Genomic DNA, 25,605 nt, shown 5'->3' on the forward strand with positions numbered 1-25,605 from the left:
CGCGAGACTTCCTATCGAGGGGAGTGAGGGCGAGAGGGAAGGAAGACGGACCAATCAGAAACGTCGAACGCGGCGCACGCGACCGTCTCTTCGTTGTGTGAACCGTGGCCCGGTTTTGACGTCGCGGAGCCGCAGCGGTGCTGCTGTAGTTTAGGGGTTAACGGCTCTCGTTGTTGCGCACGGATCATGGCGACGGCGCTGCAGCAAGTGCTGGAAAGGAATGAGATAACCCGACTGACCAAAGCCGCCCAGAGCAAGCTCGAGAGGTTCCTCACGGGGAAGCAGGCCGAGTTGGAGTCGCTCAGGACCAACCATGAGAGCTACAAGGCGGACTGCGGTGAGCAGCAGGCTAGGCTAGGCCAGGCCAGGCCGAGCTAACTTGGTCGAAGTCGGTGGAAATAGTTAATAGTCGGTATTGAGAATCATCGCGGCGAATCCTAAGGCGAAAGTGAAAGTACAGAATTGGTAGCAAATGCTGTAAATAAACCCAGAAGAGCAACTCTTACTCAATACACTGATGTATGGAAGATGCATGGCGCCACATTAAACCCCATAGCTGATCTCACAACACAACACACTCTGTCGAGATACATTGCTCCTCTATAGAGAGATAAATGCACTATTAATACCCAAAGGGGAAATTATGGTTCTGGACCAAGCTAAACCTTTCACCTTTGGTGTAAACCGAATTTGTGGAAGTTTAATCAGCTCCAAATATCCCCTAATACCCACTGTGCGTTGTGTAACAACCCATTTAAAATATTTCCTGATAAATAATTTGCGCACCTACTCACTCAAGTCTTCACACAAAAATGTAGTTCAGAGCATGCTTAAAATGTGACGTCACAACCCTATAATTAGCATATTGCACGATTAACAGGTTATGCAAATGATTATCATGATTATGACGAAGGAAGATTTTGCTTTTGGACTAAAAGACAAAATATAAAATGATAGATTATAGCTATTGTCTTCTTTTGTTCATGGAAGCGTTCTACGGATTTACATCTTAATATCCTCAGGGGACCGTTGTTTTGTTTCACTGTGTACCACTTGACTGTGATAAAATGTTATATTTGAGATAGTAGGATGGCTAGAATATGGATTCACATAGATTAATACTTTTAATGAATATCTATCCAAGATGAGCATTTGAAAATCTTTGGAATACACAGCAGTGATTAGTGATAATATGGGGATAATGGGAATATTGGCTTTTCAAATTTAGACTTTGCATTCTGGTGAAGATTGAAGTTAATATGACCTGTCAACCTAACCGGTATCTGAGATTTCGCTTTTTAGAGCTGTATTATTTAAAGATGCTCTCTAATGTAAACAGATTTACTTCTAGCCTTTTTTATTTTATTTAATAATGGTACTAAACGAGCCTTTAAAGACAAATTTATCAGCACAGTAACTTATCCTGGTCAAGACCATGGTGGTTGCATGGAGTAATATCTACAGTGATGTTCACTTTCATAGTCATACAGTTGTGTGGTTCAGCTTTACTGTTGTATCTTAAACTCTAAGGCTGAACTGCACATGCTTCTGATTTAACATACAGGGTAGAACATCAGTTTGACACATTACATTATTGTCATAATTGTCACTTTACTGTGTGTGTTTGTGCAGAACAACAAGCAGCCAACACTGAAAATAAATTGGTGGAGTTGCAGGAACAACTTGTGTCCAACAGTAAAGAATGTGAAACGCTTAAAGAGGAGAACAGCCGACTCGGTGAGTGAAGACGGCTTCACAACAATTTATATGGCTTCTTTTCCACATTTGCTCCTACACGTCAGGTTATGTGTGGGAATTTGTTTTTTCAAATATTTACATCCTTATTCTACAAAATGTTTAATATCCTACAAAATGTATATACAACAGGAAATGTTTGTAGTATCTGTCATGTTATTGTTTTTTTTAACATCCATGTATAGTCACTCTGTTTAGTCTTCAGCATTAAAGCAAACGTGCAGTCAGATTCTGATGTATCGTTACTAGATAATTGTATTAATCCAGTAACATTATGGTCCTGTATTAGTTGAAGAACTCAAGAAGCTAAAAGCAGCTGGTGATGATGAAGAAACATTGCAGCAGGTACAGCATTCATTTTGTGATTTTTGCATGCACTTGGCAAAGGTTTGTTTGCTTTGTTTTATTAAGATCTACTATATGGGCAAAAGTATTGGGACACCTGACCTTTCTTGCCTTTGTTTGGAGAAGAAACACATGTTACCACAAAGCTGGAGGCACACCGTTGTATATGTCTTTGGATACGGTAAAATTTTGCATTAATTGAATTTGGAAACCCAAACCTGTTCCAGCATGGCAGTGCCTCTGTTCACAAAGCAAGCTCCATGATAATCTGCTTTACATGGTTTGTAGAGGAAGATCTTGAGTGGCCTGCTATAGAGCTCTGATCTCATCACTACTGAAAACCTTTGGGATGAATTGGAACACTGACTGCACCTCTGACCTCCACACCTCACCTACATCAGTACCTGACTTTACTAACACCCTCGTGGCTGATAAACACACATATCCACAAGCCCACTCCAAAATCCAGTGAAGGAGTGGAGGGAATTACAAGAGCAATTTGTGACTAAATGTGGAATGCGATGGTTAAAAGCACATATCATACTTATGACCAAGTGTCTAATCTTCCAGCTAATCAAGTTGTAAGCCCCATTATATGGACTTTTTGTATTGTTTACCTGTGCAGTGTAGGGGGAAAAAAAAAACAGAAATGAAACCAGAAGTGTCAGCCGTGCTCCGATTTTGCCCAGACAAAATGATAATGTAATGCTGAGCCTGTAATGTCACATTAGGTCTCTTGTGTGTCTGATACAAATGTAGATATTGGAAGTAGCGAATAATTTAGTAATAGATGGTTTTACCAACAGTGTCAGTTTGTTGATGATAGAAATATATGGAAAACATTTTTAATTAAAAACCTGTTTCAGGATAAACCTCCAAAAGCCAAATATGAAATTGAGGCAGAGAACAGAGAGCTCTCTCGCTTGCTCCAGAAGAAAGCACAAGAGATGGAAAATCTTACTGGTAATTTTGGTTTTGCTTCTACCAGTGATTTAGTTTAGCATAAATTTTTTTTTTTTACTGATCAAGTCAAGCTTATTTTCCACAAATCATTCCTGATATTGGCTTCTATGCAGAGAACTATAATCGTATCAGTGAGAAACTGGAGGAAACCAGCAAAGTGAAGATGGAGCTTCAGATGAAACTGGATGAGCTCCAGTCATCTGAGCTCTCAATACAGGTGAACATAATCACTCTTTCTATGTATAATACATGTTTTGTTTTGTTTTTTTATCATAATAAAAAATGTTATAGAACATTGTGTCCATTTCAGGTTTGTGTACTGTTATGCAGTCAGGTTGTTTTTGGTTGTCTTTAAACGTACAAGCCTGGTTTAGATCAAGGTGAATATCGGAAAAAGTATTGTGTCAAATAAGCTCTGTGCATCCCACTTTGCAGCATCGGGAAAAGCGAATGGATCAAGAGAAGGAGCTTCTTCAGAACCAAAATGCATGGTTAAACTCTGAGCTGAAAAGCAAATCTGAGGAGCTTCTCACGGTGACTAAAGAGAAGGGAATAGAGACCTTGCAGCTCAAGTGCTCTTTGGAGACCAAGACTGATGAGGTACGTCATCTTGCTGTACCGAACATTACACTTGTGATGATCTACATGATTTTGTGTACAATTTTTCTCCTGCAACTTCTATTTTCCAGGTGATCAGACTTCAGGAGGAGGTCAACACACTCAGGAGAACAAGTGAAAACATGCAGAAGATGACGGAGGACCTGATGGCCAAGCTGAAGGAGGTGGGTCAATGTAAAAAATACATCTCCAAAGATGCATTTTCTTTGTCTTATTAACTGTTAAAGAGAGAGAGAGGAAAATAATTACCGGTGCTATCATTTCACCTAATGATTCTTGATAACTTGATCTTCTGTGTCTTCTTTTTGCTTTAGGAGAAAGATCAGTGCATTGTCATGGAGGAAAAATATCGCAATGAGCTGAATGCAAACATGAGACTCTGCAATTTATACAAGGTCAGATAGATCAAAAATACCCATATATTGATAGAAATTATTGCTTTCCATCACCCAGGTCATAATTTGCAATGATAAATATAGATCTTGGCGAAACTACAATATAATTTGGTTCCATTTTATTGCCCATAGTCCTGGTATTATGTAAATGTCATCATCTGTCTCTTTGGATTAAAATCTTTCTGATAAGTATGGATCCCAAAAGGAAATTCACAGCTAAATTAAAAATAAGTCACTATTATACAGGTCATATGAATTAATCTAAGATTGAATTACTGTCACTATTGCTGTTAGGTTTCCCATACTGTAAGTGTGTCACCACACACACTGCACAGTCTCTATTTTGTTTTGAGACTCTCATCATTTACAGAGCGCAGCAGCCGACGCTGAGGCCAAGAACGCGGAACTCAACAGAGGTGTGGAGGAGCTCAACAAACTGCTAAAGAACGCAGTAGAAAGTGAGAAATTTGTCTACAAACACAATCTTTTCATGTTTTACAACATGGTTGTACGCTCTATACTTATCGTTCTTCTTGTCAACAGCTAACAAAACCTCTGAGAAGAAACTCTCTGAGCTGGAGGGTTCACAGGGTACAGTAAAAGCCGAGCTGCAGGAGAGGATTAGTACTTTAGAGAAAGAGGTGGAGAATGCCAATACATGCCTTGCAGACTTCAAGCGGAGAGGTGCAGTGTTTCATCATCAGTGTTTAATTTTACTTCCCAGGATTGTTATCTCTCTTCATTTAGCATGTCTGATACTAAATAAATAATAAAAAAAAAAAGGTTTACGCCATTTTATCTTTGTGTTCTTGTATTGAAGTAATGAATGATATGTTCTGTTTCGGGACAGGAGTTCCTGCTCTCACTGAAGAGGACCTGACCAAGTTGTCTCCAACTGCAGCTGTAGTGGCCAAGATTGTGAAACCTGGCATGAAGCTTATGGAGGTAGGACAAAAGCTCTTATTTTCAGGACTCGTTCGTAAAAATTTTCAACGATATTGATTCAATATTGAATCAAAAAGTGACATACTGGAGATATTATTTTTCAGATTTCCTGAAAATTACTTTCATAATAATTCATCATGTTCTTGTGTGTGTTAATGGATTTACTTTATGATGATTTTATTTTTATTTATTTATTTTTTTACCTTTTCTGGGATAGTTTATGTTCCTCCCTAAATCTATCTAAATAAATAAATAAACTGTTATTTGGGACACAGCCAGATGATTGATAACTTGTTGTTGTTTGTGCTCTCTGCTAGCTGTATAATGCATTTGTGGAGGCTCAGGACAACCTGCAACTGGAAAAGATGGAGAACCGCCGAATCAACAAGGCTCTAACTGAAGCCAGATCAGAGACCGAGCGCAAGACGTCTGTAATGAAGAGGCAGAGGGAGGAGATTGAGAACACACAGAAGTCCATGAACAGCATCAGCTTGAAACTTGAGCAAACCATGAAGGTATGTTATGTGAATATGTGAACAGGTAGCTCCAAATGTGTTAAAGAAAATCTTTTTTTTCTTTCTACCAATCCGGGGGCAATCATTTATACATTTTAAAAGTACGCAGTGACTGTAATCCAGAATGCAGAGTGAATTAAGCCATTATTAGTAGTTGGTCAAGGTAGAAAGTGAAGGATCTAAATATATTACATTTATTATATATTACTAAATTTAATTTATAATTGCTATTAAAATAAAATTATCAAGCTACCGTATTTTTCGGACTATAAGCCGCTACTTTTTTCCTACATTTTAAATCCCGCGGCTTAAACAACAAAGCGGCTAATTTATGAATTTTTCATTCATATAACATAACATTAGACCAATGAAATTTCCGAACGGAAACGAAAAAACGCACGACGATGCCAAAAGATAAACTCCCGAGAGAAATAGTTGTGAAAGAAAGGAGGAAGACAGCAAACAATGACTTTCTTGGTAGGCTACTGTTTAGATACAAGCTGTTGTAGCGCGTTGAGTCAGGGTTAAGGGAGAGCTCACTAACTCCAGTTGCAACAGAAATCATATAAGCAAAGACAGGTTTCCAAAACTCGTGCTTTTTTATTTTTCTTGGCAACAGCGTTAAGGGTTAGTCAAAGAAACTTAGAAATGAGCATCAGAAAACAATAAGGACATATTCCTCATCTTGAAAACACGCAGTAATACCGGAAAAATGCTGTGCCGGTCTTTTCCCACAATACCGCTATGCTCCTAAAGGAAGCGCAACATATTTCACCCGTTACACCGTGTGTAACGTGTCATTTGTCAACGTCTGTGTAAAGTTCATTAGTGTAGACACCTGCGGCTTATTTATGTTAAAAATAAAAATATTTGTAAAATTCAGTGGGTGTGGCTTATATATGGGTGCGCTTTATAGTCTGGAAATGACGGTCAATTAAATTTATCTTTGAAATATTCAGGCTATTTCCTGAAATATATACCCATCTATTTAGGTTTAGTTTAGTAGATTTAAATGTTACTAATTATTTTTAACGACTTTCCATCATTTGCCATAAAGATTATGTAAAAATCTATTTTTATTTTTAACCTGGAAATAAAAAACATTACGCCTTTGGTCATCTGCTAATGTTATTTCTTCCCAGGAGATGAATAAACAACAGGAAGAAACGAATGAGGTGAATAAGCAAGCCTCGTTGCTGGAGAAAGAGAATCAGAGGGCACGGAAACAGATAGCAGACTTGTCTCAGCAGGTACTGTTGTCTGATTACATATTGCATTGTTGCATCATGCGTCTATGGAGAAAACCCATTTCTTATACAATATTACCTGTGACAGGTGCGTGTGTTGCTGGTGGAGCTGGAGGAGGCGCGAGGGACCAAAGTAGTACGAGATGAGTTGAACTCCGCCGTAAGCAGCAGCTCTGAGATTCAAGGCCAACGCCAGGTTGCGTTCCGCAGTGTGGAGGAGCTCCAGCAGCAAAACCAGAACCTCCTCATCCAGATACGTGAGCTGGAGGAGCAACATGAGAAGAGCACAACTGAGGCCAAGATTGCCAGGTAAACTACAAGTAAACCATTTAGACCAGCAGTTCAGTTTTTTTCACACCATAGACCAGTTTTATGCAATACATTATTACAAATATAATGAAAATGTACATTAACTAACCATAATGCAGTATCAGTGGGAAATACATTATTGATGAATTAACAAAATCTGACTGAAACAAATACGGGAAATTGGTATAGGTGTAAGTGGTCATTAAAAATAAAAAATAAAACAGTCTGCAGACTGCAAAATCAATAAATATAAATAAACATTATTAAATTATTTATTCTTTTTACATGAAAGTGTTGAAAGGGCAGTACCGGTTTACGGCCCGGTGGTTTCGGACCCCTTATCTAGACTACATGCATTTATACACTTCATCTTGTATCTTTTGTTTCGATGCCAATCTGATCACCAAACTCAGCATCTGTTTAGGCTGTGTTTTTATTTCTCTCAGACTGAGAATTTGTAGAACGCTTTTAATCTTTTGCTGTATTTTCTGTTGGACCACTATATAAAATACTTATATAGCTGAGACTCCACATACATTCAATCAATGAATAATATCATGTGACAATTTTACTTTGTTTATTTGTTTAATCGCAATCTGGTTCAGTCAGAAAAGTGAGCATGGTAGCTTCGTTTTACATTTCAACAATCACAAGATTTGAGTTTTAATTATACCTCATAATCGATCACATTTGCAGGCAGACAGAGTTCGAGCAGAAATTGGAAAAGGCACATAAGGAGTTGGAGCTGTTTAAGGAGCAGAGAAACCAGCAGAAACAAGTGGCTGACTCGGCCATGAGGCAGAGAGACATGTACCGCATCCTGTTACAGACGGCTGGGGTAGACCTTCCTCCACAGAGTAAGCTAACTAGTAAACTTTTATTGAACCTGGAAATGCCTATTTATTCATATCATCAGATTTTAAAGTAGTTGTAATATTCAGCATAAAAAAATATACATAATACTATACCTGATTTATACTTATTTGCAATGTAAAACTATCTTTAAGTGATCCAAATATTTTACATTGCAATCATAATTATAAATGTTTTTATGGTGCAAAATGTAGTCATAGACTTTTTTTTTTTAATAGAAATTATATTTTTCTTTCCCTTATAAGAACGTGAAAACAAAATCTTTAAAAAACCGCCAACATTTGTCTATTAATTATTGAGTTTATTTTATCTGTTCTACTGACGTTTTTATGACATTTATTTCAAGGAAGTACATGTTTTGTGTTTTTTTCAGGCTCAGATTGTGGCACAGAGTCTTCTACCACTAACAAACCTGTGGTTACACCTACTCGATCTGCAATAAGCCAGTCTGTAGCTTCAGAGGTAGCCCAGGCCATACAGGCTAAAGTGGCTTTCAAACAGGTCAGTCCCACAGCAGTGCTGGCAATAATGACCCAAGCATGCTAGAACTATCGACTTCATCCGTGTTAATTAATTTTTAACTATTTAATGTTAAGTATAAATGAAGAGAATATTTTACTTGAGACTAGAAGCCAGATGTTATTGTTCGGAATCATAATTCTGATTAAGATTATTTGCTTTGATCTTTATACTAATAAACTGTACACTTCCTTTCCTGTAGCTAAATGAAGCATTTGCAACCTATAAGAAGGAGAAGGCAGAGAATGATAAGCTTCTGAATGAGCAGAATGAGCGTCTGCAGTCTCAGGTTTCTGACCTGATCTCCAAAAAGGCCAAAATCTCCTCTCAGCTGGAATTTGCTTCTAAGAGGTGAGTGGGGCTGCGTTGTCATGGACCAGCAACCCACAGAGTGTCTGTTTCATGCCTCAGGCCTAGTCCACACTCACACGGGCCAATTTTAAATGTTTTTCAATTGTGTCTGTTTATAAGTCCAAAAAAGAAAAGTCACTTTGACAACCAGCTTTCTGATGAACTTATTAAAATATGCAATACAGAATAATGCTTCACAATATTATGCTTGACTGCTTTTTCAAGTATACAAGCATGTTTGTTAAAAGAACTGGTCAGACACCAAGTATGTAAATTCATCTTTTCTTTATTCTCTTCCTTCCTTGTGGTGGACTCAACTGGCCATTCAGTCACATCTTGTAACTTACCTGTAACAGTAACTGCAGCTTGGTAACTGTTATGCAGCTGCAATAAACATTTGGGACTTCATGGTGTCAAAATGTGTTTTGGCCACCTGCAAATCAGACAGGAGATATCTAACTACTCTGTGCTGCTTGGCAGGTATGAGATGCTTCAGGAAAATCTTAACAGCTACAGAAGAGAGATTAACTCCCAGCGGGAGAAGATTCAGAAGCTCTCTTCTACGTCTCAGAAATATGAGCAGATCATCCACACTATGACGCAGGATCTGCGGGAAGCCAACGAGAAAGTAGCAGTGGCTGAGGTAAGTCTGAAACTCATGGTTGAATGTTGTCTTGTTTGATGCTGATATGTTGTTATTTTTTTAGTATTGTTTGCTTCCTAGATGAATTTTTATTTCCTCTTTTAGATACGATGTGAGAATCTGCGTAAGGAGCGTGACATGTTGAAGCAGGTGGAGAGTCGACTTTACCAGGAGAAGGAGTCCATTCTGGCTGAGCAGCGTGGACAGAACATGTTGCTATCCAACTTAAAGTCCATCCAGGTACTACTCTAATTACCCAGTATACACTTAATTTCTGTGATGTGTGTTACCCATGAAGGTGAATATTCACTGCTCTCTGATGTTCTAGCTAACGATGGAGCGATCTGAGGCGGATACCAGGCAGCGCTATGCTAACCAGATAACGCATCTGGAGAAGGAGATTGCACAGATGAAGAAGAGAGTTGAACAGGAGGTAGAACAGAGGCATATGGTGGAGCGCAACCAAGATGTAAGCCCTATTCTGACCTTTTTATTTTTTTTCATCATTCTTGTACTCACACTTCTTTTGATACTGTTAACTTTTATTCACTAATTTTTTATAATAATAATAATAGTGGTTACATTATATATGATACAACAATGTGGTATCTGTAGATTCTAACTAATTTAAAATAAAAAATTATCGGTCAGTGATGGACAATTTGATGATGGATTATGACTTATTTCTAGTTAATTATTGAACTGGCTCAAGTTTTTAAAATCCTGTTATCCAACAGGAAGGGTACTTCAGATTTCAATTTTATTTGTCAAGTACATAACTATACACAGTTATCATTTCATGCAATTAAGTTTTGCTAGCTTACTGTATGTATGTGCATATATTTATAAATCATTGTTTTATATACGATATAAATGTGTAAAGAGGTTTGCATTGTTTTCATTAGAACTGTTTTAATGTTTAGATTTTGAGCCCTAGTGTATTTTAATCAATGCAAACAATTGTTACACATGTCCTGTTTATTTTTCTTTAGTTTCTTTCATTTAAATGAAACTTCTATTTTCATATAGAAACACATACCCTGTCTTGTTTTTAATTCTTGTTTGTTGGACTTGTCATGCTTAGGTACAGCTGGTAGAGGCCAAGAAGCAACTGGCAGCGCAGAACGCTCTGCACCAGAAGACCAAGGAGCTTCTGAAGAGCACTGAGCAGCAGGTTTCCACTCTGAGACAGCAGCTGAGCAACTCTGAGAATCTAAACAACAAACAGCCTGTCAAAGTGTCATCCACTGGTAGATGCTGCTCTAGTATTCAATATATTAACAATTTAGAGGCTTTTTCATTTTATTGTATAGAACTAAACCAATAAAAAAGCAAACATGAGCCGTACAGTTTAGGGTAATAAGAAAACATGTATTTGTCCTTTTGCATGATTAATTTGTATTTGGATAGTAAATGTTATCTTTTCAAAGATGTTATTTGTAAGCTATTCATACCGAACAGACACAGAAACCTGCTACTTTGAGAACTTGTATTACTGAAATCTTGTTCTTGCTTCTCTCTCTAGCTGAAGCTTCAGGTGTTCCTGAGCAGGAGGTCGAAGAGTTGCGTTCACGTCTGCAGCAAACCGAGGATCAGAACTCGGATCTGCAGGAGCGCCTGAAGAGCGCACAGAACAATCTAGAAGAATACAGGACTATGGTGCTCAGCTTGGAAGATTATATCAGCAAGGACAAACAGGTGGGACATGCTGCTTTTAAGGTGGTTCATTTTACAATGGCACCTTTCCAAGGCCAAGTTTATTAATCTGATTGTTTGTTCTCTCTCTCTCTCATAATATGTAGTTGGGTGTGTCTGAAAGTTTTTTATTTTTTTTTATTTTTTATCATGAATAGTGGAGATTTTAAATATTGATGGCTGGGATGGCCAGCAAAACAGCATGTATGTGATTTAAATCGATAGATTACTCCACTTGTGTCTTATGTCCTGTTCAGGCACTTGAGGAGGCACGATTATCCATTGAGAACCAACTGAAGGAGGCCCAGGAGCTTAACAGGCAGCTGGAGGGCCGGATGGCTGAGGCAGAAAAAGAGAAGCAGGAGCTGCACGAGGAGAAGCTCAAGGCTGTGGGGAATGTAGAGAAACATGTAAGAAAGCAGACTTTTACTTACCATAATGGCAGCGTTTCACCATCGATGTTTTGAATTTTACTTTTATACAGGCAGCTCTCGCAAGTCTCAGACTAAGAGGAGGAGGAAGAAATTTATGACTAGGTATAACAAGCATTTTTTTTTTATTTATTGATCTCTTACCTTGTGGTAGGTAAAACAGCTGAAACACAGTTTGACCGAAATGCAGACAGAGTTACAAGATGCACTACAGAGAGCATCATCTGCTGCAGCCAAGGAGCAACAAGCCACACAGGACAGCCAGCAACAGGTGGGTCTACCAATAATCTGTTTGATTTTATATTAATAATATAGTTCATGAAAAACATATAAATATTGACTCCAAATCTGCCTTGCTATCTGCCTTGAGATCTAACCAGTGCAGTCAATTTGATGTAAATAAATCATAATCATGTTTCAAATAAGATTGATTGTACAGTGTGAACTGCTTCTCTATATGCATATAATAATCTGATTTTCCACAATCTTAAAAGCATTGAAGTTATACATTTATTGTAGTATTGTCATCACTGAATCTTACGTTTTATTTGTATATATTTTATTAAAGCTAAGTGATTTGATGTGTGATATAAATGTACCAAAATGTATTTTTATATTTGACATTTATTTGAACTTTGACTTGTACACATTTTTGGACTGATTTTGTTGGCATGTAGAAAAATTACCATCCTCTTATCAAATAAATTGAAGAAACAAAATGACAGGTTGTTACAGTACAAGAGTCAGCACTAGTAAACTTTTTGCCCTCTTTTCCCCAGGCTAAGCTGGCTATAGAGGCACAGAATAAGTATGAACGGGAGCTCATGCTGCATGCTGCCGACGTTGCGGCTTTACAGACTGCTAAGAAACAGGCCCAAGAGGTAGCAAAAAGCCTCAAAATAATGGAGGAAAAGCTTCAAAAGTCCACTTTGAGCTCCAGCAGGGCTGTATAGCCTGGGGACAGCAAGAGAAAAGCCTAAAGGTAATGAAAATAAAGGTGTAACCTATTAAAAGTAAAGTGTAAAGAAGGCTTCATGATACTTTGCTTTACAATTTTCAGTTTTTGTAACCGCTTTTATTGACTCGTAACCTTATTTGTGTAAGGTGATCCCAATCACAGTCCTTTATTTCACACTTTGACCATTGATGTGTTCAGGAGGAGCTGGGGAAACAGGAGCAGCAACTACAAGGCTTTCAGAAGCAGAACAAATTGCTCCATGAACAGATCGAACAGTTGGGTGTTAAAATGGCTGCCACTGTTCAGGAGCACGCCACCAGAGAGGGCATTCTAAACATTTCTTTTAACGAGGAGGACAAAACTCAAGAGCAGATTCTTGAGATCCTCAGGTGAATGTCTTCTTTATTCCTACAGGCAATCTTTATTTATTTATTTTTCCCATTCCCTGTGTGGAGTAAATCTTTATCGTGTATATCACACATGTATCTTTGTGCATTCCACAATCTTTAGGTTTGTGCGTCGGGAGAAAGAGATCGCTGAGGCTCAGTTTGAGGTTGCTAAGGTAGAAACACAGCGCTACCAACAGCGCATGGAGCACCTTGAAAAAGAGCTGAAGGAGGTCCAGGACAGTTTGACAGCCGAGACAAACTACAGGTTGGAAGCCACATACGTCACAAAGTAATAAGCATTGTTTTCTGGTTCAAATTGCTTTTAACTGCTCATCGGATTTTCACAGATGAATACAAAGGCCATGGCTCAGCAGGAGGAGAAACTGAAAAGGCTAGAGAGTTTGAATGCTTTGACCGAGACCAACAAGATGCTTAAGGAGGAGAAGAACCGATTGGAGCAGGAGCTGCAGCAGAATCGTGCCAAGGCAAGGATGCATATCTAATAACCTTTTTATATTTAGAACTAATTTATTCTGTACATCGATGTTCTACTCTTCCAGGATTTATTCTTAAAGCATGCTCTATGCTCTTTTTTTTCTTTCAGATGCTTAAGCTAGAGGCAGACATGAGGCCTCTGCAGGAGAGCAACGCAGATCTGAGTGAGCAGAATGGCATGCTGCAGGCTGAGAAGCGACTTTTAGAGGAGGATGTCAAACGCTGGAAGAATCGCACTCAGGTCTGCAGCTCTATAGTTTTATTTGTACTTTTTGAGAGAATATAAAAAAAACACATTTTGGTAGGTTTTCAAGAACAGATGATGATTTTGTGTGTGTGTAGCAACTGGTGAGTCAGCAGAAAGATAGCAATCAGGAGGAAAGTAAGAAGCTTCAATCGGAGAAAGAGGCCCAAGTCAAACGCATCCAGCAGCTCACTGAGGAGATTGCCAAACTGAAGAGTGAGCTGGCCAGGTCAGTAAGAAAACCAATTGAGGCCCTCATAACATATTAACGATATACATCTAATATTAGCATCTACTTGTTTAATTTAGCATTTGATTTGAGCAGTGAGCATCAGTGGTGGATGAAGTACACAAATTGCTACTTGAGTAAAAGTAAAGATACACTAGGGTAAAAGTGCTCCCTTTAAACTTTCACTTGAATAAAAGTACAAAAGTGTTTGCCTTCAAATGTATTAAAGTATCCAAAGTTCCGTAATTCATTATTGTCACAAGACTCTTGCTTAATCAACTTAGTTTATGTGAAAACTTTTAGCACACCGATCTATTACTAGTATAATATTAATTAGTCAAACACTAATTGGTATTTATTAAAATGATCATGAGCCCAAAACCCTCTTTTCAACGAGTGTTGTTGCAAGTTAAAGCCAGGGTTTCTTCCATCATTTATTACTCTAAAAATGTTCTGCTTACTGTTCAACTGATGCTGAACGTCCGTGCTAAGTAGATGCCACCACGCGGCAATCAAAACAAGTTAAAAATGGAGTGCGTTCTACTCTGATTTAGTAGTTACCTGTGTGCTTGACCAGTTAAGTTTTTATTCACTCATAAATGGAAAAGGGAACGGCTGATTTTGCATAATTTTCGCAAAATATATTTGACTTTTGAAATGTAGGGAAGTTAACGTCTCTCCAAATAGAAACACTTCAGTAAAGTACAGATACATGAAAAAGCTACTTAAGTACAGTAAGGAATTGTATTTACTTTGTTACTGTCCACTACTGTTGAGCACAGTCCTGGAATAACACATTTAATAATGGGATAGAGCGACCAATTGCATGTTCTATTTTTTGTGATTTATTTAAGGCCATTTCTGTGATTGCAAATACATTGTATAGCACTAATGACAATTTTATCATTGTGTGTGTGTGAGAACAGGGCGAATGCATCCATGTCTGCATCACAGAGTCAGGGTCAGAACCTGAGGGAGAATCTGGGGAAGCTCACCTCAGAGAGAGACAATCTGAAAAAGGATCTGGAAGCCAAGGCTCAAGACATTCTGGAGAAGCTCAAAACCATTACACAGGTCAAGAAGATCGGCCGCCGCTACAAAACCCAGTACGAGGAGCTTAAGGCCCAGCATGACAAGGTACATTCGAGTTGGGACAAGTCCTTCTTTCTTTTCCTGTCAACTGGCTCAAATATTTGAGAAATGAAGCAAATATTCTAATACTCATTCTTAAGAAGCGAGAGGACTATAAGCAGCACCTTAATTAAATTGTGTACTTTTTTTTGTATTACTGTAATACATAATGTTTATCTCAGTGCTGTTATTTTCTTTTACACCTGGAAAACTCACTGGACAGTCTGAGCTGGTTATAGATGTTAACAATTTTCAGTGTATAATTGTAAATTTTGTAATTAGGTGTGTTGTTTTGGTCTTAGTTCTTTCTTTTGACACTTTGTATTGCTTTGCTGTTTTAGATGGTTGTAGAATCAGCTGCAAAACCTGCACAAGCTGAGCAAGCATTGATTGAGGCACAGCAGGCTTCAGTGCAGGAGATCCAGACCCTAAAAGCATCCCTGAGCCAGGCCCAGAGTAGAACTACGGACCTAGAAGCACAGGTGGAGAGCATGCAAAAGGTACCATCATTATCTTATTTTATTACTTCATTAGTTTACTCATGAATTGATACTAAATATGACCATCCCATTTGTTTTGTTTTCTGCGTGAACAGTTAAACATGGAACCATTATGCATGCACTGTGTCTGAAGGTGTAATTATAGAAAGCAATAAGTTGGAAGTAATGAGGGTAACAATATTGCACCTCCTTAGATCTACATTTGTATGTACCCTGTTATTTTACAGAATCACTTATTAATAATGATTTTTCGCCTTGTATATAGATAATAAATGATCACAAATCTGTCTCTGCTTCATCACAAATCAAACTGGAATGAAACTACGTAGGTTTTTATTATTACTTATAATTATAAGATAACGTTAAAATATTTTCTTTCCTGAAGTGTGAAGTGTAAAAGGTCTTTTGAGGTTATGTGGACCTAAGATTGTTGTGAAAACAGAGAGAACATTGCAGTCATGTGACTGCGTGCAAGCCATAGTTTGTGTTACTGACATGCAGGCGGCAGGAGAGCGGGAGGCTGAGCTGAAGCGTCTTCAGGAGCAACTCGCTCAGATTCAACCAGAGCTGACGCGTCTTCGTACAGAGCTTCAGGAGAAGAGCAGTCAGGAGGAACAGCTAAAACAGCAGAGTGCTGAGAAAGAGGAAAAGACCAAGAAAGCCATTCTGATAGCAAAGCAGAGGATCAGCCTGCTCAACAGTAAGTGCGCAATACACACTCTAAATACAGTGGAACCCGGTTATGTCGATGTCCTAGGGGGTCGCCAAAAAGCATCGAGATAACCGATGATCGAGATAAACGAAAATCAATATGGCGGCAGTATATTAACGTGCTTGAAATTTCTTTATGTACATGATGTGCGTTAATAAATGAGAATGTGCATGCACGTGTTTTTGGAGGGGTTTTTTACACAACAGCGTTGCCGCAATTTGTTTGATGAAGGCATGCTATAAAAATTTACATACAGTACATGTTTGTTAACTGTCAGGAATCCACCGGCCACGCCCCCTTCGGCATGTCAGGTGCTTTCTAGGCCGCTTTCTCTGAAGCTCCCGGCTGCAATCGCGCACATATGGTGCTCGTTTATCATCATCACCAGCTCCTATTTAAACTTCCACACTCTCACCATCCATTATTGTTGGTATATGTTGGGTCACGGCGGTTGTTGTTATCGCTCATGCATATCTCGGTACGTGTCTTCCCACCGGCACTCTCTCAACGGCTGCGCTTTTCTTCCCAAAGCACATCGCGGATTCCCTTCGCGGTTCCACTTCAAAAACGTCGACTTAATAGGGTTGTCGAGTTAACCAAGGTCGAGATAAGTGGGTTCCACTGTATTTGTCATTTAAATGAGACCAGTTCTAATCCTTTGAAATAAGAGCGTTGGCTGTTTTGCAAAATATCGTATTTTTATTAGTGTCAATTTAAAGAGAAATAAATTTAGTAAGTTCAACCAGCAATGTAAGATTAGAGTTTTGACTGAGTTTAGCAGAATTGTAATTGTAAATGTGTGTGACCCAGGTGCAAAAGAGAGGCTGACCAAGGAGAATGAGGAACTGAAGCAGCAGCGAGAGGAGTTGGACGTGAGGATGAGTGCGCTTAAGTCTCAGTACGAAGGGCGGCTTAGTCGTCAGGAACGAGAGCTGAGAGAGTTGCGTGAGCAACAGGAACGACATGGAGAACAACGCGATGAGCTCCTGGAGCAGGGTCCAAACAAGGTATAATTTACTGGAGACCAGGATAATAGCATTTCACTGTTTAGAACTAGTTCTCCTTCATTCTTTAAAATAAAACATTACTGTTTTGCATGTGCTTGTGTCTTCAGCTAATGATTTGTATTTTTTTACTTTTCTGTTCAGTCTGGATTTAATATTACTGTATGTTACATTTCTGTTGCTTATTAAAAGACTGAATTACATTTAATCAATTTATTTTGCTGTCTGTTTTCAAAATAAAACAAATAAACCTAAACATACCCTGCTACTCTTTCACAGGCTCAGGATCAGCAGAGGCCCTCTGAAAGCAGACAGATCACACTTAAATCCACACCTGCTGCAGACAGAGGAAGGTAATGGAACTCTGGGAACTGAAGGGAATTGGGAACTAATTCATGTCGAATCAGTGTAACCACCCCAAGTCATGTGATCTTTTCTACACAGAGCTGAAACAATCATGCGATTTTCACTGATAAACTATTGTGATAATGGCATCCTTACTTCTATATTTGATCCACAGTGCCAGTGAGCCACCTACAGCTAACATCAAACCCACCCCTGTAGCTGGAGCATCCGGCAAACCTCCTTCAATTCCGGGCAGCAAGGCCACACCAAGAGCAAGCATCAGACCAATGATAACACCTGCTACTGTTCCCACACCAACGCCGACTGCCACAGTCATGCCCACAGCACAGACGGAGATGCAGGAGGGTGAGAAAACTGAGCTCTGTTTTTATTGAGTGTAAAATACACATTGTTTAAAAGTTCTTAAGAAAATATTGAAATGGCTTCTACAAATGTGCTCTTTTAAAATGACAAGATCTATATATAATATATGAGATATGAAATATATAGTTATAGTATAGTGGTGCTATTTGTAAACGTAAATAATTTTTAAATCTATTATATAATTAAATTTTTTATTCAGAGGGACAGATTATTTATTAGAAAATCTTTTTTTTTTAAAGCTAAATCCTAGTTATCAGTTGTTTTAAATAATGTACTTTTTGTCCTAGCAATCCCTACTGCTCTGCAGCCATCGGAGACTCCGGTAGAACACGTGACTGTATTTGGTAGTGGTTCTGTTCGTTCCACCAGTCCAAATGTTCAGAGCACTCAGTCAATCATCACACTGCAGCCGAGCCAAGCCACAGCCTTTGTCCAGCCCACACAACAGCAGTCCAGTCAAGAACCAGCAGCGCCAATGGTGGAGGCAGTGCACAGCTCTCAGATGGAGAGACCGTCCACGTCGACTGCTGTGTTTGGCACAGGTGAGCTCTGTCTACTATTCATTGTATGGAAATCAGACAGCAAAATATCAATCAATTAGTTGAGCCTTCATTAAATATTACTGATGGATATAATCTCATAAGCCCATAATCATAACTAAAATATGAATAATTGCGCCTCTTTCATGCTCATTATACCAATAAACTAGCAACTATGTATATATCTGTTTTATATTTTTGTTTTATATGATGTCCTTGAACATTTTGTGTCTTTTAGTGTCTGCGAGTGCAGGGTCGTCTCTGCAGAAGCGTGTACGAGAGGAGGAGCTGGAAAGCACCACTGAGGTGACCGAGAGCACACAGGATGACCTTAATGATCCCCCTGTGGCGAAGAAGATCCGTGCCGGATTGGAGGTGTGCCTCATTTAAAGAAATGTAGATTTTATATCCGTGTTTGTGTACATGTGAGCTTTAATTATATAAAATAATTTAAATTGTGTGTGTGTGTGTGTGTGTGTGTGTGTGTGTGTGTGTGTGTGTGTGTGTGTGTGTGTGTGTGTGTGTGTGTGTGTGTGTGTATTTGTCAAATTATTATTATGGATTAAATTATGTGTGGGGAGGTGGCAGATTTGTGGTTAAGGCATTGTAGTTTGGATCCGGGTGTTGTGGGTTCGTGTCTCGGCCATACAAGGCTGTCACTCTCTTTGAGCAAGGCCCTTAACCTTTCATGGGTGCTCAGTTGTGGGAATGGGAATAAAGTACTTCGCCATGGACGGTCCCAAGCCTGGCTGCAAAAGGAGGAGTGTGGGCGTTGGGCTAGCAGCTCGACCCCGCAACAAAACTGCTACGGAAATGGCTAGTAATCCGTCAGGCCCTTTCCGCCCAGTGCACCTCATTACGTGGGAGGAATAGAAATAAAAAAAGAAATACCTGTTCCATACTGCAGCAATTGTTTGCCAAAAAATTTACGTTTTCAGACAGGCCTAGAAGAAATAACAATCTGATTCTGTGTAAGTCTTGTCGTTTTTAGTTTAAACGCTGTCTAACAAGGTTATTTTATATCTGCAGGAGGATATCGGCACTGAGGAGAGTAATGATGCAGAAGCTGAAGCTCCTGAAATTACACTGGAAGTCCCAGATGCTAGTGAAGTAAATCATTCTACTATTTTCTGAATTTTATGTGCCTAAACATTGAGTGTGACAGGAATTTGCATCGAACACTGATGCACATCATTTTTGAGATTGAGTCAACATACAAACACAAATATGCCCACCATGTTTCTGTAAAAAAAAAAAAGTGTAACAGTGCACAAATGCTGCCTAATTAAGAAGGTTGGGAGGGTATCCTTTCTGAAACTTGTATGAATATTTTACAATAGACAATTTTTCTTAGTTTTAATAAGTTTAATACATTTTATATTATACGTTTTTAATATGTGCATGCATTTATGTGTTTGTGTATTGCAGGATGGCTTCAATGTATTAGGTGTCGAAGAGACCTTGTCTCCATCTGTTCCTTTGGATCAAGTGAGCGAATCTCAAGAATCAGCATTTGAGCACAGGCATGATATCATCGTCATCGAAACAGACAGCAATAGTGATGAGGAGGGTGTAGAGGACGCTGGGCAGGTCAGACATGTAGCATGAAAACCAGAGACCGCATTTAATACCTCGTTTAATTTGACAAATTTTAAAAATCTGTTTTATGTCAGGAACTGGAAAAGTGTTTTCTAGTACCTAGATTTAGCATGTTTTACATATTTCTGTTTATTCTGTTCATCCTTAAGGAGTACGGAGAGGAGGAAGAGGATGATGAGGATGAAGATGAGGGAACGATGGCAGAGGGAGAGGAGAGTAATGAAGGCAGTGGAGATGTCAATGAGCCATTTGAGGGCGAGGACACCGAGGTATACTGCTTTACATTTTATTACAAAACTTAAGCACAGATTTGAATGACTGAAAGGAGAGAAGGGATTCATTTGAAGATGTTTATTTAGTTTAGAACTGAGGCCATAAAGCCAATGATAACATTGGAAGCTTAGAATTACTGGTGTAGCTTATTCACACTGCATGCCTAAATCATTAAACAAATCCTTGTCTTTTTTTCTCTAAAACCATTTTATTACAGCAAAATCTAACTTTTATTTATATAACCATTTTGCACTTTCATTTAAATTAGGGAGTTGGTATCTTAGTTTATTTCAAGCTTTGAATACAATACAGGTTAAGTGTCAGTATATGAACTTGCATTTCTATTTGGATATTTAAATAATCTGTTTATTGTTTGTTGTGCTGTTTTACAGACAGCTGAGGCCACCGAGCCGGGCACTGAGAATGAGGAGAGTCAGGGACCATCAGAATCCACCCAGAAGCATGCTGATTCTCAAAGTAGTGGTACAACCACACACACACAAGCGCAGACACGTACAAAATATCACTACAAGCACAAATATTCTTGTTTTGTTAATGAGCTTGTAAAAGTTTTAGTATAATGATTACATATCTCTGCACCTGACTGCCCAAATTTCCTGCTGTGGTAAATTCAAATATATATAATATATATATATTTTAATAACATGCCTAATTCTAACCAACAGTCATTGGCCGTTATTATTCTCCAGCAGTAAACAAATCTAAGGAATGAATTTTACCTGTGTGTCCAGGTGAAGCAAATGTCAGCACCATGGACCCATCTCCTGCAGTAGATCCCATGAGGGAGGTGCAGCCTTCCCCCAGCACAACAGGTACCTCCTGCAGCTCCTTGTCCTCCCAAGTGCCCCGACTGCCCCAGTCACCTCGCAGACCACATCAGACACCCCCACCTCGCCTCAACATCCACCCCGTCCCTGAACTCGGGCCCCCACTCATGCAGGTGCAGTATTCTTACCTTATCTATGTAAAGAATGTGAAATTTTGGTTTATGTAATGTTCTGATTGCTTGCCTATGTTTATCAGTCATAGTCATAAGTCAGAGATGTTCTAGAAAATGTTTAATTCTTTTTAGTAACAGTATAGTAATAACCATCAGCAGTATTAATAGGTATGGCTGTCCAAAGCAATTACAAAGTTTATTAGGATCAGTTTATTTTATAGTGTAATATGATAAAGTCTAAGGGAAAACTAATTTATGCTTTACTTTCTATACAGAGGCAGGCAGGCCAGACTAGACGCCAATCAACGAGCCGTGTGCCCCAGCTCACGCCAGGAATAGGAAGCATGGTATGTCTTTCTGTCTCTCTCCTTCTATTGGTGTATTATACTTAATGTTTCCTTTTCACTTACAATATTATTTCTTCAGCAGCAACACTTCTTTGATGATGATGACCGTATGGTTCCCAGCACTCCAACTTTAGTGGTACCTCATCGAAATGATGGTTTTGCTGAAGCTATACAGTAAGTAAAATATTTCTCTATGCGAGTGGGGTTACATCATTTCTACATCATGGAATCTGTCATGCAGTTTTTTCCTTATTTTTTTAATACTGCTAAGCATTTTTAAATGTTTACTTATAGGTATTACTTTTTGTGCATGTTTTGTAAGTAGATTTATAAGTGTACCCAAAATCCCTGTATTATATTGTGCATAAATTAGGAAAGTAAAAAAAATTACAATAATCAGATAAACGATTGGATTTATAGAATCCTTGACTGAGGAGGGGACCAGAGTCTCTCATTGTTGGATTCCAGATTCTGTATTTGTGTGTTAGGACTGTTGTCCAATCTGGGTTTTTTTTTCCAGTCAGGGAAGCTTACACAGTAAATGATGGATATGAATTTTATTCCTATATATATTTTTATTTGATAAAGAATACCCAAAGCAAAATGCTGTGTAATGGATAATTTAAAAACAGTTACATTTTCCATTCATTTTTTTATAATTTATTTAATTTCTAGCATTTAATTGTATACATTTCATTAAAGATGTAAAGGCGATGGATGTTTGTTCTCCTTTAACTATGTATTCATCATGTGCTCTTTTACTCTGGCTGTGTCTGTCACAGTTCTCCTCAGGTTGCTGGAGTCCCACGGTTCCGTTTCGGTCCTCCAGAGGACATGATTCCTCAGACAAGCTCATCTCACTCAGATCTTGGTCAGCTAGCATCTCAGGGTGGTCAGTTTCCCAAAACATCACATGGTTTATTTTAACAATATTAAAGTTTTTTTATTTTTCTCTTTTCTATAATTGTTTTTCACCACCTGTTTTTTGCACATGTTGAAGTCTGTCAAACGTTTGGAGCCACATAGTTACTTTTATGGGTTTTTGAGACACACATGCATGTTTCTTTTGTTTATATGCAACAGACTAGGCAATTTAATTACTTAGACCACTTTATTTTCATTGTAATATCTTCTTAGTATGAATAACAGCTTTACACACACTTGCCATCCAGACAATTTGTTTCTCCAAATATTCAACTAAAATACTTTGCCATGCCTTTTGTAAAACTTGCCATAGGTGTTCTTCACTAGTTGGATATATCTGTCTGGCTGTGTAATCCAGTTCATCCCAGAGCATCTTAATAGGATTTAGGTGCAGTGACTGGGCAGGCCATACAATTATTGATAATTCTCCTGCCAAATATTTGCACTTCAAATCTGACAGAGCTTGGGCGCATGCTTCGGGTCATTGTCTTGTTGTATGATGAAGTTGGTTCCAATTAGCTGCATACAGAACTGCATGGTTTGGAAGTATGAAGTGGTAGCCGTGTTGGTTTAGTATTCTTTTCATTCGGAACAAGTCTTCAACCTTCCTTGCTCCAAAAACAACCCTAAACTAATAAGCTTCCACCTTCATGTTTAATTGTAGGTTTGTTGCTCAGTCTGCTAAAATCTTACATACGTTTTCGTTTTAGAGCCAAAAATGTCACATTTGGACTGATCTGTCCACAGACCTTTTTCTAGTCATTCACTGTCCAATTGTTTTATGTTCTTGCCTTTTACCTATTTTGTTACATAAAACACTGGAGGAACATGCAAGTGTCTCAAAAATGTTAAAAGACTAGGTGTTTCCAAACTTAAAAAAATAAATAAATATGTCTCAGGTTTAGGCATGTATGAAAGTCCTCTCTTTCTGGCTGCTCATGATGATGAATCTGGAGGCAGGAGTGTTCCTACCACACCTCTGCAGGTCGCAGCTCCAGGTAGCCATTTAGATCCTTTGCCATTTGTCACAAGATTTCCATTTTTTTTATAATTTTTACTAATACCTGTTTTTGTTTGTATAGTGAGTGTTTTTGCTGAGAGTCAGCCTTCGGATGTGTCTGAGCCAGCATCACAGTCTGTCCCGATGGTCAGCACATCCACATCAGGTCTGACTGGACATGGAGAAGCTGTTCCTGGAGATGATGCTGATGATGTCTTCATGGCAGAAGCAGAAAGTGAAGGGTAGGGGATCATAATTTTTATTGGCCACATTTGTTTTTATTGTAAAATGCTGACTTTTATTTACGCCCAGTTGAATGGATTTTGTTCTCAGAAAGTATTTTATAATCAATCCCTATTTTACTTTAAGTTGTAATGAGGTTTGTGTGCATGAACAGAACGAGTGGTGAGGCATCGTTGGAGAGCCAGTCTGAACTAGAGCCTGCTCAGCCCTCTGATGATGCAAGCCTCCCTTCCACCAGCCAAGAGCCAACCTCCAGCTCTGCTCCAGGTAAACACAGGACTTCAAAATTTCAGGTCGAAGAACTCTGAACTATTACACTGAATTGATGGATTTGTCTTTGATAGCACATCACACACACTCCACAATACATGATGCCTAAATTTGCACTGAAACTTAACCCTAACCTTGTGTAATTGATGTATTTGAATACCAAATAAGTCTGCAAATTCACTCTTAACCATTAAAAATATTAGTATCTAAAGTAGTATACTGAATTTTAGGATTTCTGCACACTTTCTTTTCCCTCATTTTTTGGATCTCCCACTTAGTTCTTGGCCCTGTGTTTTTTTCTGTTCTGTGACTGTTGTTTTATGTTGTTGTATGTAGCATCATGGTTCTGGAGGAACGTTGTTTCATTTCACTGTGCACTGCATCAGCTATATATGGTTGAAATGACAATAAAAGCTTCTTGACTTGACCCGTTCCTGCAGACACGAGCAGCAGCCAGCAGCCCAGGCCTGCCGAGAGAGCTCGCAGAGAGAGTGCCCAGCCCCCACGCAGAGCCCAGCTTATCAGAAGAGGTACATAGTCTCTTTTTTTTTTACATCCACAGACTGAATGTCTGTTCATGCTGCAATGCGAAGATTCACCTCATCTCATATATATCACACACCTCATGAGGCTTGAATCTATCAGCCAGCGTTACTGATGGGAACATAGGAATTTTACATATGTGCGGTATTTTGCAGTGACACCGCTGTCTTTTTAAAGGCAATGCTTTGCTTAGGATGAGAATCACCAGGGTCCCTTGCAAAAAAAAAAAAAAAATCAGTTTAATCATTTTATACAGCTGATGGATTGTGGATGTGTTATCAGATGTTTTAGTTAGCTCGAGTTGTCAGTATTGGAGCACAGTTACTTGAAGTGCACTAGTGAACAAAACACACAAGATCAAAATGGCTATTTTAATATTTAATGATGCAGAGTGCAAATGCAGGAAAAATGCAGCTTTGTAGCGTATAATCATTCATTGCAGGGACATTAGGTCAAAGCGCCAATGGAAAATTATTAATGTGTCAATATTCAGTGTGACTTTTTTTTTTCTTATTTTGTTTTCCTTCTCTCTTTTTCATAGGTATGGGCTATCCTCGCGGTGGCCGTGGCCGAGGGTTCAACAGGGGCATGCCGTTCTGATCAGTATTAGTTGTGAAATCGCTCTATTATTTCCATCCAAACATGTTAAAAGAAATACAGCTACGCACTCAGTGTACCGATTTTCTTTTGTAAATATTATGACTTTTTTTATGTTCTGTAGTTAGGTTCTTTTTGCTTAATTGTGATTTTCAAATTGCTATTTTTACTGTCTGAATGATTTTTTGCTAATAATGAATAAAGCTGTTCAGTGTTATTTGGTAATAAAAAGTGCTTGCTGATGAATGGCAAGCTTTAGGGTTTAGCTTTGCTTTGGATTCATCTATTGAGGACAGCTGAGCCAGTTTCTGACA

At 38.6% G+C, this 25,605-nt stretch overlaps 1 protein-coding gene across 1 annotated transcript; it reads left to right on the plus strand.

The window, feature by feature from the left end:
* The first annotated feature begins 39 nt into the window (after positions 1-39).
* Positions 40-25,556, plus strand: tpra (translocated promoter region a, nuclear basket protein). Its single transcript, XM_046862303.1, is given in 52 exon segments — positions 40-337; positions 1,633-1,737; positions 2,045-2,100; positions 2,967-3,063; positions 3,177-3,280; positions 3,499-3,663; positions 3,753-3,845; positions 3,996-4,076; positions 4,447-4,534; positions 4,620-4,760; positions 4,927-5,021; positions 5,339-5,536; positions 6,679-6,786; positions 6,872-7,092; positions 7,789-7,949; positions 8,339-8,466; positions 8,687-8,835; positions 9,316-9,478; positions 9,584-9,718; positions 9,807-9,947; positions 10,563-10,728; positions 11,004-11,176; positions 11,431-11,583; positions 11,759-11,875; positions 12,384-12,534; positions 12,537-12,586; positions 12,761-12,951; positions 13,073-13,232; positions 13,299-13,436; positions 13,556-13,687; positions 13,789-13,919; positions 14,846-15,056; positions 15,392-15,550; positions 16,052-16,250; positions 17,073-17,269; positions 17,546-17,619; positions 17,787-17,977; positions 18,283-18,537; positions 18,773-18,909; positions 19,564-19,644; positions 19,963-20,124; positions 20,283-20,402; positions 20,799-20,889; positions 21,159-21,367; positions 21,643-21,714; positions 21,797-21,888; positions 22,497-22,606; positions 23,538-23,636; positions 23,721-23,880; positions 24,036-24,148; positions 24,592-24,681; positions 25,236-25,556. Coding segments are annotated over 52 exon segments (7,023 nt in total). The 5' UTR covers positions 40-186; the 3' UTR covers positions 25,295-25,556.
* Positions 25,557-25,605: the final 49 nt, after the last annotated feature.

The sequence above is a fragment of the Silurus meridionalis genome, chromosome 12 (assembly GCF_014805685.1).
Source record: "Silurus meridionalis isolate SWU-2019-XX chromosome 12, ASM1480568v1, whole genome shotgun sequence".
NCBI lineage: Eukaryota > Metazoa > Chordata > Actinopteri > Siluriformes > Siluridae > Silurus > Silurus meridionalis.